The 15,768-nt window shown below is 60.9% G+C and overlaps 1 protein-coding gene across 2 annotated transcripts; it reads left to right on the top strand.

Annotated features, from left to right (window-relative positions):
• The first annotated feature begins 2,925 nt into the window (after positions 1 to 2,925).
• ANHX (anomalous homeobox) lies at positions 2,926 to 14,110 on the top strand. Of its 2 annotated transcripts, none has more exons than XM_056821435.1 (10): positions 2,926 to 3,185; positions 3,550 to 3,677; positions 3,747 to 3,870; positions 4,259 to 4,445; positions 4,672 to 4,804; positions 8,067 to 8,407; positions 9,427 to 9,574; positions 11,472 to 11,556; positions 12,296 to 12,385; positions 13,413 to 14,110. In XM_056821435.1, exons 1-10 carry the CDS (start codon positions 2,934 to 2,936, stop codon positions 13,503 to 13,505), a joined length of 1,581 nt encoding a protein of 526 aa, XP_056677413.1. In that variant the 5' UTR covers positions 2,926 to 2,933; the 3' UTR covers positions 13,506 to 14,110. The 2 variants fall into 2 exon arrangements, with proteins under 2 accessions (XP_056677413.1, XP_056677414.1); XM_056821436.1 differs by having other exon boundaries at positions 12,195 to 12,385.
• The last annotated feature ends 1,658 nt before the right edge of the window (positions 14,111 to 15,768 follow it).

Genomic DNA, 15,768 nt, shown 5'->3' with positions numbered 1-15,768 from the left:
GTCTGGCCCCTCCCCCCGGGACCCTTCAACTCAAGGACCAGGGGGTGGGGCGCTCCCTCCTCGGTCCAGCCTCAGGCCGCGGGTGGGGGGGACGGGCATCCTGTGCCTGACACGGGGTTCTAGCCTGGGGATTGGGTTCTAGGTTGGGCCCCTCGGGGCCTCTAGGTTCTGCGCCTTTCTGATATGCCTGGTCCTCCGACTCCTGACGGCCCATTCTAGTGCCCCTCCCCCCATACCTGGAATGCCCTTGTTCTAGGTCCCTCCCCACCCCCATCCCTGCCATGTCTCTGGCCCCACATGCCCTGGTCTAGGGGCTCCCCAGCCATGGTCTGCGCCCCCTGCTGTGAATGTCCCTGTTCTAGATCCCTCCCAGCCCCCACCCTGCTCCCTGTTCTAGGTCCCCCCAGCCCTTGCCATCCCTCCTTCTAGGACCCTCCATCCCACCCTTCCAGCTCCAGAGCCTCTGAGTGGCTCCCTCCTGCCCTGACTCCTCTCTCTCCTCCCCCCAGGCTCTTCCATGGAGACCCCTGAGAGCTCCCAGCCAACGCTCTCCCCAGAGCAGGGTGAGTCATCCCTGAGGAGGACACCGGGGAGGGCTGCCTGCCCCCCCTTCCGCTGAGGACACTGGCGGGGCCCAGATGGGCCCTCTGGCTCAGCTAGGACCCTCGTCCTCTGTCGGGGGAGAGAGCCACGCCCCAGGTCCTGGGTTCAGATTTGGCCTCAGATACTACCTGGCTGTGCAGCGGGGGCAGGTTCCTTCACCTCCACACCTCTCGCAGTGGCCTTGGAACCAATGTATAGTACTGATTCTAAGACCAAAGGGCAGGGGCACAGAAAAGCTCTGTGTTCAAGTTCTCTCCACAGTCAGAGCTTCTCCCAGCCCTCCCAGACAGCCCCTGTTCTAGGCCCCCAGCCCCTCTGACACCCCCACTCTAGGCCCCCAGCCCCTCTGACACCCCCATTCTAGGCCCCCAGCCCCTCTGACACCCCTATTCTAGGCTCCCCAGCTCCTCTGACACCCCTATTCTAGGCTCCCTAGTCCCTCTGACACCCCTGTTCTAGGCTCCCCAGCCCCTCTGATACCCCAACTCTAGGCCCCCAGCCCCTCTGACACCCCCATTCTAGGCTCCCCAGTCCCTCTGACACCCCCATTCTAGGCCCCCAGCCCCTCTGACACCCCTGTTCTAGGCTCCCCAGCCCCTCTGATACCCCTGTTCTAGGCTCCCCAGCCCCTCTGATACCCCAACTTTAGGCCCCCAGCCCCTCTGACACCCCTGTTCTAGGCTCCCCAGCCCCTCTGACACCCCCACTCTAGGCCCCCAGCCCCTCTGACACCCCCATTCTAGGCCCCCAGCCCCTCTGACACCCCCACTCTAGGCTCCCCAGCCCCTCTGACACCCCTATTCTAGGCTCCCTAGTCCCTCTGACACCCCTGTTCTAGGCTCCCCAGCCCCTCTGATACCCCAACTCTAGGCCCCCAGCCCCTCTGACACCCCCACTCTAGGCCCCCAGTCCCTCTGACACTCCCACTCTAGGCCCCCAGCCACTCTGACACTCCCACTCTAGGCCCCCAGCCCCTCTGACACCCCCACTCTAGGCCCCCAGTCCCTCTGACACCCCCACTCTAGGCCCCCAGTCCCTCTGACACTCCCACTCTAGGCCCCCAGCCCCTCTGACACCTCTATTCTAGGCCCCCAGCCCCTCTGACACACCCATTCTAGGCTCCCTCAGCCCCTCTGACACCCCCTTTCTAGGGTCCCTCAGCCCCTCTGACACCCCCATTCTAGGCCCCCAGCCCCTCTAACACCCCTATTCTAGGCTCCCTAGTCCCTCTGACACCCCTGTTCTAGGCTCCCCAGCCACTCTGATACCCCAACTCTAGGCCCCCAGCCCCTCTGACACTCCCACTCTAGGCCCCCAGCCACTCTGACACCTCTATTCTAGGCCCTCAGCCCCTCTGACACCCCTGTTCTAGGGTCCCTCAGCCCCTCTGACACCCCCACTCTAGGCCCCCAGCCCCTCTGACACCCCCACTCTAGGCCCCCAGCCCCTCTGAGACCCCCATTCTAGGCTCCCCAGCCCCTCTGACACCCCCATTCTAGGCTCCCCAGTCCCTCTGACACCCCCATTCTAGGCCCCCAGCCCCTCTGACACCCCTGTTCTAGGCTCCCCAGCCCGTCTGATACCCCAACTCTAGGCCCCCAGCCCCTCTGACATCCCCATTCTAGGCTCCCCAGTCCCTCTGACACCCCCATTCTAGGCCCCCAGCCCCTCTGACACCCCTGTTCTAGGCTCCCCAGCCCCTCTGATACCCCAACTCTAGGCCCCCAGCCCCTCTGACACCCCCATTCTAGGCCCCCAGCCCCTCTGACACCCCTGTTCTAGGCTCCCCAGCCCCTCTGATACCCCAACTTTAGGCCCCCAGCCCCTCTGAGACCCCCACTCTAGGCCCCCAGCCCCTCTGACACCCCCGTTCTAGGCTCCCTCAGCCCCTCTGACACCCCCGTTCTAGGCTCCCTCAGCCCCTCTGACACCCCTATTCTAGGCTCCCTAGTCCCTCTGACACCCCTATTCTAGGCCCCCAGCCCCTCTGACACCCCTGTTCTAGGCCCCCAGCCCCTCTGACACCCCCGTTCTAGGCTCCCTCAGCCCCTCTGACACCCCCGTTCTAGGTTCCCTCAGCCCCTCTGACACCCCCGTTCTAGGCTCCCTCAGCCCTTCTGACACCCCTGTTCTAGGCCCCCAGCCCGTCTGACACCCCCATTCTAGGCCCTCAGCCCCTCTGACACCCCCGTTCTAGGCTCCCAGCCCCTCTGACACCCCCGTTCTAGGCTCCCAGCCCCTCTGACACCCCCGTTCTAGGCTCCCCAGCCCCTCTGACACCCCTGTTCTAGGCTCTCCTCAGCTTCTCTTCTCCGGGTCTAGATGTCAAGATGAAGCATTTCCTGGCCGTCCTGGAGGAGACTCGGGCATCCCCAGCGCCCGCCCTGGAGCTGGTGCACCTGGCGGCACGGCTGTGCCACGAGCTGCAGAACGGGCCTCCGCTGGGGCTGGAGCCGCTGGCCGAGGCGGTGCTGGGCAGCCCGCACTGGCAGTACTTCCTGGCCCGCATGGACGTGGTCAGGGCGTGCGTGCTGGTCCTCACCTGTCGGGGCCAGCACCAGGCGGCCTGCCGGCTCCTCGAGGTAGGGGGGGGCTGGGCCGGGGGGGCCGCTCACGCCGGGCCCTCGGATCAGCGGCCACAAAGCCCATGCACTGGCGCTCCCCTAGTCTAGGACTGAGGCGAGCCAGCGCTACCTGTTGGTTCCAGGGTGGTCAGGGCTGGGCCATGGGGTCAGGTGACTCCCGGAGTCACCCAGCTAAGAGGAGTCTGAGGTCACATTAGAACCCAGGACCGCCCGTCTCTGGGCCGGCTGGGCATCCACTGAGCCGCCCTGCTCCCCTGACACTAGTTGTGTGGCCCAAGCCCGGGGGAGGGGCGCCCCCAGAGGCAGAACTTGAAGCCGGTGCCCGCGACCCCCCACAAGAGCCTTCCTGTGCTCTCCCCAGCACTGCAGGGAGGCGGGCGAGAGGGAGCAGCTGATCCAGCTCTGGAACGAGATCCACTACCGCAAGCTCATGGAGAAGTGCCACGTGGACTCCCTCACCCCCGTGCAGAAGTTCCGCTGCAGGAAGAGGTACGGGGAGCCTCGGCCGGGGTGCTGGGCGGGGGAGGGGGGAGGCTCACGCTGGCTCTCGCACCCCAGGAACCCCCCTCCTCCCTCCCTGTGCCCCGAGGGCGTGAAGAGCCGCAACTTCTCCAAGGACGTGAGGCAGAGACTTCTGGCCTTTGCTGCAGGGGTGACCATGAACCCCAACAGGGAGCAGCGGGTAGGTGTCCGGGGGCCGGAGGGTGCCCCCTCCCAGGCGGGCTGACGGGTCCGCTAACAGGAGACAGCGGTCAGTGCTCAGCCTGGGCCGCTCGGGGGCTCCAGGGCGCAGGGCAGGGGTCCTCTGCCCGAGCCCTGCGGCGACGGCGGCTGGGAAGGACCCCGGAAGAACTTTGGGGCGCAGGGTCGGCCCGGAGCTCCTCCCGGCAGGCAGGCGTCCCCCGTCCTCAGGACCGTCCTGAGGCCATCCTAAGCCACCAGGCGGCATCGAGGGGCTCATCCTGCGGGGCAGCCGAGGCGGCAGCGTCGGGCCTGAAGGGAGGGAGCTGGCGCTGGCCGGCCCCACTTCTGAGGCCTCTGGTTTCTCTCTGCCTCCTTGGGGGCTGCAGGGGAGGCTGGCCTTGGAGACGGGCCTGCAGGCCCACCAGATCTACAACTGGTTTGCCAATTACCGCCGGCGTCAGCGGTCGTCCCTGCAGAGGCAGGGGGGGTGTCAGGCCCTTCCCCCAGGCAGGGAATCCGCCCCAGAAGCCCAAGCCTGGCTGGACCCCGGACCGTGCAACCTCCAGGCCCAAGGTAGGACGGGGGGCAGATCGCGCCCCTTCTGGGCCCCTTCCTCGCCCCGAGCTCAGTCCTGCTGGTTATTGTTAGCCCCATTTCACAGAAAGGGAAACTGAGGCTCCTTCCACACCTCGTGGGGAGGGGGGACCGGCACCCCCGAGAAATGAAGGCAGGTAGGCTGGACAGTTTGCTGAAGAGCCCTCGAACCCCGTCATCTGCTGGATTTCTTCTCTGCTTCCAGCTGGATTCCAGGGAGACGTTCACCTGGGCCCACCAGAGGCCCCGCTGGGTCCTTGTGAGCTGGCATGGGAGCCACCCATGCTCGGCCTGAGGTGCCCCCCGGAGGAGGGGCTGACCAAGCTGTTGGATGCCAGGTAAGGCCCTTTCAGAACAAAACAAACCCCTTTATTTTCTGTTTTAGAATCAATACTGTGTATTGGTTCCAAGGCAGAAGAGCAGTGAGGGCTAAGCAACAGGGGTGAAGTGACTTGCCATCTGGAACCATCTAAGGGCACATTTGAACCCAGAACCTCCCGTCTCTGGGCCTGACTTTCCATCCTCTGAGCCACCCAGCTGCCCCCCCAAATCACAGTATTTTAGAGCTGGAGGAATCCCCCCAGGCCTGCTAGTCCAACCCCCTGATTTTATAAAGAAGGAAATTTAGGCCCAGAAAGGGGAAAGCACTTGTCTAAAGTCACACAGCTACTCAAAGGGGACTCCAGATCAAACTCAGGTTTTCTAACCTCAGATTCAGTCTTTCCTTTGTGCCAAATATTTCTTTCTTTCTTTTTTTAACACTTACCTTCTGTCTTGGAATCAATATTGTGTGTCGGTTCCAAGGCAGAAGAGCGGTAGGGGTCAGGCAATGGGGGGAAAGTGACTTGCCCAGGGTCACTTGTCCAGGATACTAGGAAGTATCCCAGGCTGGATTTGAACTTGGGAAGACGAGTCTTCCTGACTCCAGACTGGATGCTTTTCCTAATTATCCTTGTCATTCAAAATCCAGTCCAAGGCCCACCCCTTCCTCCCTGCTTGTCACAGCCTAACTTGATCACAGCATCTGCCCAGTCTTGTTATTCCGATGTCTCCTGTTTCTCTGACCTCCCCTTCTCAGTCTTTGCTGCGGTCTCCATCCAGCAGGAACTAGCAAAAGAGGGAATGAATGAGGAAACCAAAGGTTCACTGTGTGGGGCGAAGGTTTATTAAACGACGCATGCCCATGTGTTAACAAATCGGGACCAGGCCCCTTCCTCAGCTGAGGGCTGGACCCCAGAGACGGGGCCTCGGATACTGTCGACATTGAAAATGATCAAGTAAGGCCAGTTAGTGAAAAGGAAACAGTCCAGCATTAGGCCATCTGGTTTCTAATTGGAGGAAAGATGAGGGACTTTCCACGTTGGAGAGGGGGAGAATGAATAGACGCAGCTCCCTGATTCCAGGAAAAGAGGTGCCCCCCCCAAGGATCTGGGAGCAATCCAAGGAGCCTGGAGCCGGGGCCCTGTTTTTCAGACAAGACATTTGGGTTGCTTGAGCTGTACACCTGGGAGAAACTCTTGACCTCCATCCTAGGATCTGCCAGTGTTTCTGGTCAGCATAACCTGGGGCCTTGGTTAAGAGTCTGTGAACAAGGGGGCAGCTGGGTAGCTCAGTGGATTGAGAGCCAGGCCTAGAGACAGGAGGTCCTAGGTTCAAATCTGGCCTCAGACACTTCCCTGCTGTGTGACCCTGGGCAAGTCACTTCACCCCCATTGCCTAGCCCTTACCGCTTTTCTGCCTTGGAGCCAATACACTGTATTGATTCCAAGACGGAAGGTCAGGGTTTAATAAAAATAAAAAAGAGTCTGTGAACAGCAGGTCCGGGGTTTCAGATTCCCAGATCGAATAAGCCTTCCTTCCCCGTCAGACTTTGGACAAGGCCCATCACTGAAGAGCTGGCTCCAGAACTGGGTCACAAGATGGGGTGAGCGGGATTCGCTTCATTGCCATGATGAACCACTTGCTGTCCTCATCCCCTCAGTTCCTTCCTGGGGCACCGACGAATCGGGGCGGTCTCCCAAGGCCCTGTCCTGGGCCCTTTTCTCTTTCCCCTCTCTGCTATCTTACTTGGTTATCTTGTCATTCCCAAGAGTTCAATGATCACCTCTAAGCAGATGATTCTCTGACCACTTTATCCAGCCTTAACCTCTGTAGAAAATCACTCATTGCTTATTTAATTTAATTTAAATTGAAAATTTGTATTTACTTAATTGAGAATATTTTTCCATGGTTCCATGATTCATGTTCTTTTCCCTCCCCTCTTCCTCCCCCCTCCCTCGTAGCTGGCACACAATTCCTCTGGGTTTTACATGTGTCATTGATCAAGACCCATTTCTATGTCATTAATATTTGCATTAGGGTGATCACTTAAGAGTCTACATCCCCAGTCATATCCCCTTGACCCATGTGATCGAGCAGTTGTTTTTCTTCTGTGTTTCCGCTCCCACAGTTCTTCCTCTGGATGTGGATAGTGTTCTCATAAGTCCCTCAGAACTGGACATTTTTTTAAACCCTCACCTTCTGCCTTAGAATCACTTCTGGGTATCAGTTCCAAGGCAGAAGAGCAGTAAGGGCTAGGCAATGGGGTTAAGTGACTTGCCCAGGGTCACACAGCTGGGAAATGTCTGGGACCAGATTGGAACCCAGGACCTCCCTGGTTCCTGGCTTGGTTCTCTATTCACCATGTCACCTAGCTGCCCATCTTCTGGACTATTTCTATAACTTCTGAAGGGTTGACCTACTCCATGTCTCTCCCTCATCCTGCTCATGCTCCATTCATCCACCAAAGGGAATTTTCGAACCCACCTTCCTCCTCTATAGGCATCCCACATATACATAGTTACTTCCCTGTTGTCTCCTCCATTCGATGCACTGCTCCAGGGGCTGATGGATGTTTTTGCCCTCCTTGGTGTGCTCTGGAACACAGGCCCTTGCTAAATGCTTCTTGACTGGCCCTCAGAGCTCAAAGGGCCTCTGGCTACCTCGAGACCACTTCCTACTGACCAAGAATCCCCTTCTGACATCCCAAAGAGCAGATGTCCAGTCTCTGGTTGGAAACCTCCTCCAGAGGCCGCCCACTCCTCCCTGGGCTCTTTGTGAATGGCAGAGAGATTTTCCTGACCTCGAGCCTTTGCCCACCATTTCTGCCCCTGCCTCTGGTTAGGAGAACTGGGCTGTCCTGTGGAAGGAGGAGCATCCTTGTGCTGCTTGGCCTCAGGGAGGACAACCAGGACCCGGGTGGGCGGGACGGGAAGCAGTGGAGAGGCTAACTGAGGCCTAATGCCAGGGTGAATCTCTTAACAATGAGAGCTGGCCCAAGGGAGGTCAGGCAGCTTAGGGAAGGGGTGGCATCTCCGTCCTTCCATTTCTTCAGTCAGAGGCTAGATGACCCACTGCCCCTCTCTGGGCCTCAGTTTCCTTCTCTCTAAAAAATGTGGGGGTTGGGCCAGAGGCCTCCCAAGTCCCTTCAGATTCTAAAGTTCTATGGTTCTAGCATCGCTTAAGAGCCTCTGCCCTGGGTCGTGGCTCATTTGGAATTCGCACACTGAACCCTGGGCTGCCTTCTGCACTGCACTTCCCTCTTCTTGGCCGTGCTCACAGGTTTGTGAGAAGCAACGAGATGCCGGTGGAGAAGCTGGGCCAGGACCCCCGGACCCTCCTGCTGACCTCAGGACCGAGCTACCCCTTGGAAGGCCCAAGCAACGCCATCTGCCCTCCTGCCTCCGCCGCCAGGCCAGGCCCCGTGATCCCTGCCCTGGCGCCCTGGCCCGACAACTTCCTGCTGGGCCCCTGTGAGCCCCTGCCGGGCCAGGTCCAGGAAGCAGCCTACGGCCAAGCACTGGAGCTCCTGCCACCCGTGCCAGGAATGTCGCACGAGCCGGCCTCCACAGGGGCGCTCTCCCCTGGACCCCTCTCTGCCTTCTGGGATCCCAGGTCCTCAGGTCAGGCTCCAGGCTCTGCCCTTCCCTATTTCAGTGCATCACTCACTTAGAATGCCCTGCTTGGTAGGGTTTTTAACCCTGATTTTCAGGGCTCACAAACTGGGTCAAGGGACTTGTCTAGGGTCACCCAGCTGGGACGTGGAGTCAGATTTGAACCCAGGACCCCCCAGCTCCAGGCCAGGTGCTCTATCCACTGTGCCACCTAGCTGCCCCTAAAAGAAATTATTTCTAAGGGAGTTACCAACACTTTTAAGTTCGTGCATCCCAGGTTAAAAACCTCCCATCTAGACGAACTCTTATTTTTTTCAGATAGGGAAACTGAGTCTTGGGGAGAGGATGGGATTCCGCCTCAGGCTACTCTGATGGCCAGCCCCAGGCTAGCCTTTAATAACCTCTGGCCTTTGCCTGCTCTTCCTTCCCAAGCCTCAACTGCATGTATTCCTTGAAAATCAGGGCCTGCTTGTAGTGTGGCAGGCAGGGGACCCCCAGGGGACCACGAAGGAAGGGGGAGCCCAAGTCTCGGGCATCGGGACCCCCGTGTGAGCTGCCCAGGGTCCCAGAGGCAGGAAGTGGTACAGACAGGATTTGAAACCAGGACTTGGTGTTTCCAAGGCTGGCTCTTAAGGAATGTGAGCGGATTGGCTCCTTTTTGGAAGGGCTCTTAGAACAGGGGGTGTCGGGGTTGGGAGGGACCCTGGAATGTTGGTGGAGTCGAGGAAGGCGTCCGAAGTCCCGGGCTTAAACAGCAGCTCTTTGGCTCTCTACTTGTGTGAACCTGGGCCGATCACGCGTCTCCCCGAGCCTCAGTTTCCATCCCAGGAGCTTGCTGGATTATGCAGTCGTCCCGGAGAGCCCGTGGCTGAGCCCTGGCTTGTGTCCTGCTCTTTGACGGGGGTCTCGGCCCGGCACGAATCCCAGCATCCCCGAGCTGGAAGGGCCTTTTTCTGGGGGAACGCGCAGGCACGCAGCACTCGAGGGGCCTGGTCAGGAGAGGCTTCATTCTAGTTCCTCTGCCCCAGGTTTCCAAGCTCCAGCGGGCAGGATTGCCCCCAGGGTGGGCATGGACCCCCGCCCTGAAGTGGTCCTCGGCCAGCCGGGCTTAGAGGTGGGCAGCTTCATGCTTCGAGAACAGCAGCTCAGACCCCTCGAATGCGTCCTTCCACAAAGGTAGGAGAGCAAGTCGGGCTCCTCAGACTTTGGGGCCTTCCACCCCGTGAAGAAGGTCCGAGTCCGGCCCCTCTCGATCCCCCCAGAGCCCCCCCCTGCCCTTACAAATAGGGGTGCAGCCAGCCGGGCCCAGGGAGAGGCCTCGTCCCCGGTGGGCAGACCAGCCAGGGCTCAGCCAGCCGCCCCTCAGCCCGGGTTTCTTAATTAAATGGAGGAGGCCCGACATGTGGACACCCCAGAGAGGCGGTAGAGGCCCCTGGGCCCTTGCACTGCCGCTGCTCTGCCCTGGAGGGGGAGCCTGAGCCCACAGAGCTTGCCGCCTTGGGCAGGGGGACCAAGGCGATGAGACCGGAACCCAGGACTACCCCGAGGGGCTCGTCCTTCCTAGGCCTGGTGCCTTGCACGAGACCCTTCTCTTCTATGCCACAGATCCCTCGGCTACAAACAGAGGAGTTGAATTAGATCATCTCCGAGACCCAGCCCTGACACCCCCTGTTCCAGGACTCCCCCAGCTCTGACAGCCCCTGTTCTAGGCTCTCCCCCAGCTCTGACAGCCCCTGTTCTAGGCTCTTTCCCAGCCCTGACAGCCCCTGTTCTAGGCTCCCTCACAGCCCTGACAGCCCCTGTTCTAGGCTCCCTCACAGCCCTGACAGCCCTGGTTCTAGACTATCTCGCTCAGCCATGACACCCCCGTTCTAGGCTCCCTCTCAGCCCTGACACCCCCATTCTAGGCTCTCTTCCAGCCCTGACAGCCCCTGTTCTAGGCTCCCTCTCAGCCCTGACAGCCCCTGTTCTAGGCCCCCCTCTCAGCCCTGACAGCCCCTGTTCTAGGCTCCCTCCCAGCCCTGACACCCTGTTCTAGGCTCTCTCCCAGCCCTGACACCCTGTTCTAGGCTCTCCCAGCCCTGACAGCCCAGTTCTAGGCTCTCTCTCAGCCCTGACACCCCCATTCTAGGCTCTCTCCCCAGCTCTGACAGCCCCTGTTCTAGGCTCCCTCTCAGCCCTGACACCCCCGTTCTAGGCTCTCTCCCAGCCCCCTCTCAGCTCTGACACCCCCGTTCTAGGCTCTCTCCCAGCCCCCTCTCAGCCCTGACACCCCCGTTCTAGGCTCCCTCTCAGCCCTGACACCCCCGTTCTAGGCTCCCTCTCAGCCCTGACAGCCCCGTTCTAGGCTCTCTCCCAGCCCTGACAGCCCTGGTTCTAGACTCTCTCTCTCTTAGCCATGACACCCCCGTTCTAGGCTCCCTCTCAGCCCTGACACCCCTGTTCTAGGCTCCCTCCCAGCCCTGACAGCCCCCGTTCTAGGCTCCCTCTCAGCCCCCGTTCTAGGCTCCCTCCCAGCCCTGACAGCCCCGTTCTAGGCTCCCTCTCAGCCCTGACACCCCCGTTCTAGGCTCCCTCTCAGCCCTGACAGCCCCGTTCTAGGCTCTCTCCCAGCCCCCTCTCAGCCCTGACAGCCCCGTTCTAGGCTCCCTCACAGCCCTGACACCTGTTCTAAGGCCCCCTTTCTCTGATTCCTGGCTCTAAGGCCCTCACAAGAGCTCACACCAGCAGCCCAGCCCCACGGGCTGCTTCCAGTGAGATGCCGCTTGTGAGGCGCTCTGCACGCTCGGGGCGTGAGAGGGGATGGCGGCCCGGCCGCTCCCGTGGAGAGCAGGCTCGGGGTCCTTCGCCCTGCGGGTGGCAGCCTCTCCCTGCTGGTCCCCCCTCCCTCCCGGGAGGAGCCGGCTGCTCCCTTCACAGCCGGGCTCCGTCCGAGGCCTTTCCAGCGGCTGCTCCAGCATCGTCTTGGAGGGAGCTCGCGGACGCCGGAGCACCACCGAGGCTCGGAGGACGAGCCGGGGGGGAGGGGCGCCTTGTGGGGTGGCGCACGCGAGCGGCGGCTGTTGTGTTCTAGTTCCTCAGAGATGGGGATGGAGAAGCCGCCGAGCCCGCGCCAGATTTCCAGCCTGGATGAGCCCCGGGACATGGAGTACGGCCAGGTGAGGGTCCCCGCGGCTGCCGCAGTCTCCCTCGCTATCGGGGCTCAGGGCTCTCCTTGGGCTTCTCCCCGGGAACCCCCGTCTCTCCCCCTGAAGTCCTCTCCTTCCCTTTAGAATCAGTCCTGGGCACGGGCTCCAGGGCAGGGCAATAAGGGCTAGACGATGGGGGGAGGGGACTCGGCCAGATTGGAACCCAGGACCTCCCGGCTCTGGGCCTGCCCTCCCTGCACTGAGTCCCCCGGCTGCCCCCATTTAGTCTTATTCTTAACACACTGATGGAACCCGCCAGGTAGAAGAGCGCCCCCGGCCCCCGTGCCTCCCCTTTTTCCTCCCTCCCGGGCCCCCTTGGGTCGGGGCTCCCGGCTGGTGGAGCTGGAACGAGCCTCAGGGGTGATCCAGGTGGGAATCCCGGCTCTGCCCCCCCAGCCTCGGCCTGGAGCCCCCCACGGAGGGCGGGAGACGCTCGAGGCTGCCCCGCGGCTGGCGCTCCTTGGGCGGCTCCCGGCCCGCGGGCTGCGCTCCCCCAGGACAGGGCCCGGGTCGTGGCTGTCTTTGTAGGCCTGGCACCAGCTCGGTGCCCGGGCAGCGCTTGGCGACTGACTGAATGATCGCTTCCCCTTTGGTCTGTGGGCCTGCAGAATAGCTCCTTCCCTCGCCGACTCCGGGCCGACCCTCCTTCGCCTCTGCGGGAGGCTCCTCCAGAGGAGGGGGGTGACGTCGCCCGCTTCTCGCCCCCCAGATCCACCTGGCCCCTGCGGGGAGCGCCGGCGCAGCCTTGGAGGATCTGGATGTGAGCAAAGAGGAGGCGGAAGCAGTGACTTCTGTGCGGGTGAGTGGGCGGCCTCGCGGGAGGGTCTCCTTCCCTGGGCGCCCCCAGGCCTGCCGGCTTCCAGGGGCTGGCCCTGTGCGGCCGCCCCCTGCCCCGCTGCTGCCTGGGCCGTGCTGGGCCTGGGAAACGAAGCCGGGGCAGCTCCCCTGCTGCCAGGGTGCCTCAGCGTCCCCGCTGGGTGACCCCGGCTGCCTAGCGCCACTGGGATGGATCGGAAGGGAGTAAAAAAGCAAAGGGTGCTTCTTCAGGCCTGCGGGCAGCCTGAGGCCCGGGAGGGGAAGGAACATGGCCCGAGTCTCCTCACTAGCGAAGGCTAAGCAGGGCTTGTTCCCATTGTGGTCTGACAGGGCCAGGCATGCAGCTGGGGCTTAGTCAGTGCTGGGTTCGGGGCCCTCCTTTGACCCATGCTGGATGTGTGACCTCGGGCGAGTCATTTTCCGTCTCGCCGGTCTAGGCAGCGGAGATTCCAGGGTACCGAGTGCTTTGCGCCAAGCCCGCGCTGGCTCGTTCATGAATTCACAGACTGTAGCGGAGGGAATTTCCTCCTCTGGGAGTCGCCGATATCAGTGTCAGGGAAATCACAGGTCCGGGGCCCCCTCTTCCCAGCTGCCCTCCATCCACCCCGAGCTTCCTTCTTTTCTGGGTAGCCGTCTCAGAGCCTGGATCTCGGGAGAATGAAGCCGGCTTGCCCCAAAGTGGGAGCGAGCTCCCCATCACAGAGGAGTTCTTTGGACTCCTCATTAGGGATTCTGCAGAAGGAGGGGAGGCTTTAAAGGGAGGAAGGTGCCTCCGGGCGTTCAGACGCTCCCCCTCATTGTACAGGGGAGGAAACCAAGGCCAAGAAAGTCAGAACGGCGTCTTGTGGCCGTGCGGCTAGTCGGTGTCGGGCAGCCCGTAGGAGGTCCAGCCTTTGGGGACTTCCGTCCCACCCCCGGGGTTTCACAGAGGAGGAGAGAGTTCTGGGAAGCGACGGCTCGCCCGCACCGCTCCCCCAGGCGGAGCTCTGACTGTGTGTCTCATGTTCCAGGTTCCGGGGGAGTCCCTGAACGAGCAGAACTCCAGCGACACTTTCTGGGCCGCTCTGCTGCTCTTCGAGTTTTCTGGGGGCAACCGCGTGTGAGGCGCTCCTGCTTGGCTCAGCTTTCCTCCATGTTGGAGAGGAATGCCAAAGCCACCCTCGCGGCTCCCCGGGGCCAGGTTTCTGTTCCGATGGTGAATCTGGGGGGCCTGTTGGCCCCTCCAGCTTGGTTTGTTACGGTGTTTCCAGGGAGGGCAGTTTGGCTCTCCCGATTTGTCAGCTTCTCGTTCACAAGGATGCTGTGTCCAGGCAGACCCTCGGAGGTGGGCCTCCCGTGGGGCCCAGTTTGGTCCTGGCTAATTTTTTCCTACGTGCCTAAGGTTAGAGGGAGGCTCCGTCCTTGCCTCCAGGGTTCTGGGTCCTCCTTGTTTCCGTCTTTACTGCAAGCTTCCAAGAGAGCGAAGGAAGCCCAAGGCTCTCGAACCCTAGGATCAGCCGCCCTCCAGGTTGGCTCTTGCCGTCCTTCTCAGGGAAAACCACCAGCCGGGCTGTTGGTCCTCTTCGGGGCATCAAGACCAGGATTGTCGAGGCTCCTGCAGGGGGCCCCCTTTTGTGGCAATCCTGGTTTGGGGGGTCAGGAAGAAGGGGGAGATGTTGACTTCCATTTCTGATGAAGTACGTTTGCCAAATAAAGGTTGTTGAAAGCACATGCTTGGGGCTGGTGACTGACAGTGGGGACCACAGCCGGGCTTGCCAGAGGTGGGGGAGATCGTCCAGAACACTGTAGAAGGGGGCGCCCAACCTGGCCAAGGTTAGACCCTTCTCTGCTCCACGCTCCTCCTCTTCTCTCTTTTCTACAGAGGAGAGATTGCTGGATGTGGATGCCAAGAGATCTGGGTTCTAATCCCACCAGGGACATTTATTAGCTGTGTGACCCCGAGAAATCCAATCCACATAAACATAAGTGACTTCTTTTGGAATCCCATTTTTTTTATCCTTTTAGAAACATGATCTAAGAAGGGGTCCCTAGGGGTCCCCAGACAGCCCATGGAAGCCCTGACTGGCATGGAAAGGGTTACAAGTCGCTGGTGTGGCCCAGGTGAGAACCTGAAGCTCTGGGTGCTGGTGACTGCCCTCCAGACACAGGATCTTAGAGGTGGGGGCACAGGGGGCCCATGGATCATGGGAGGGGCCCCAGCAGACATCTAGCCCAGCCACGCACAGGAAGCATCATCTAAATTCAACCCTCATTGGACAGAAAAGGAAACAGACCAAGAGGGGTCAGTCCAAGGACTTGCCTGGGGCCCCACAGGTAGTGAGCAACAAAACTGGGCCTGGAGCCCAAGTGTCCCATGGCCAGTAAATGAAAGAAGCTGCTCGAGCCTCAGTGTTCTCATCTGTAAGATGGGGTTCTCACTGGGAGGAGAGGGCTGGGCACACTGGTGGGGTATTGGCTGATGTCGTTTTGGGGGGCTGGGATGCTGGGGGTGGGGAAGGGGTGGGGATTGCAGATGGCGGAGTGGCTGGCGCTGAGATCCAGACATATCCAGCCAGATCTGTCTCCACGCAGGGCTCGGTCCCTGCTGCCATGTCTGCCTCTTTTGAACCCATCACGGGCCCTGGTGGCCTTTCTAACAAAGAGAACGGCCAGAACCCCTGCCAGGGAGGCGGCAGGATGGGGAGATGACTGATGTTCCAACAGGAGCCTGACTCCCGCCTCCCCATTGGCTGGCTCCCAGCAGGGCCATGGCAACAGAGATGGATGTGCCTTGCTGGCTGCTGATTGGCCAGCGGGCCTTAGCAACAGAGCCAGACGATGCTGGTCTCCGAGGCAGCCGAGACACCAGCCCCAGCCCCACCTTGCAGGGAGGACCAGGCCTGTGTCCTGCTTGGCGCAGTGCTAGAGCAATGGGGACCCTTGGGGGGTCCTGGGGGGCTGCCTGGTGTTCTGATCTAGAACCAAGAGCCAGGAGGGGCCTCAGAGGCCATCTGGTCCTGTGATCCCAACCCCTTATTTTACATATGGAGAAACTGAGGCTCAGCCCCATGGGGCAGCATTGGGATGGTCTCAGATTTTGCTTTAGGAGAGACAGAAGGAGAAAAAAACGGGGCCCTTCCCCATCTAAGGGTTCGTCCTCGTCCCTGCCCAGCCTTTGAGGAGAATTCTAGACTGTGGGGAAGAGGGTCTCTTCTGCCCCTTTGCAATCATCAGGCTGGGGGTACGGACCGCTGGCCAGCTTCTGCTGGCATCTCTGCCCCTCATTTGCTGGACGAGCCTTTGCCTTTCTCTGGAACAAGAAAGCCTGGCCTAGAAGGGGATGGCCTTGGAACCGAGCCTTAAAGGGCCTGGTGGGAGTAAATGTGG

Source organism: Monodelphis domestica, chromosome 3, assembly GCF_027887165.1.
Source record: "Monodelphis domestica isolate mMonDom1 chromosome 3, mMonDom1.pri, whole genome shotgun sequence".
Lineage (NCBI taxonomy): Eukaryota > Metazoa > Chordata > Mammalia > Didelphimorphia > Didelphidae > Monodelphis > Monodelphis domestica.
The sequence above is the reverse complement of the archived record's forward strand: the minus strand, read 5'-3'. Positions and strand labels throughout refer to the sequence as shown.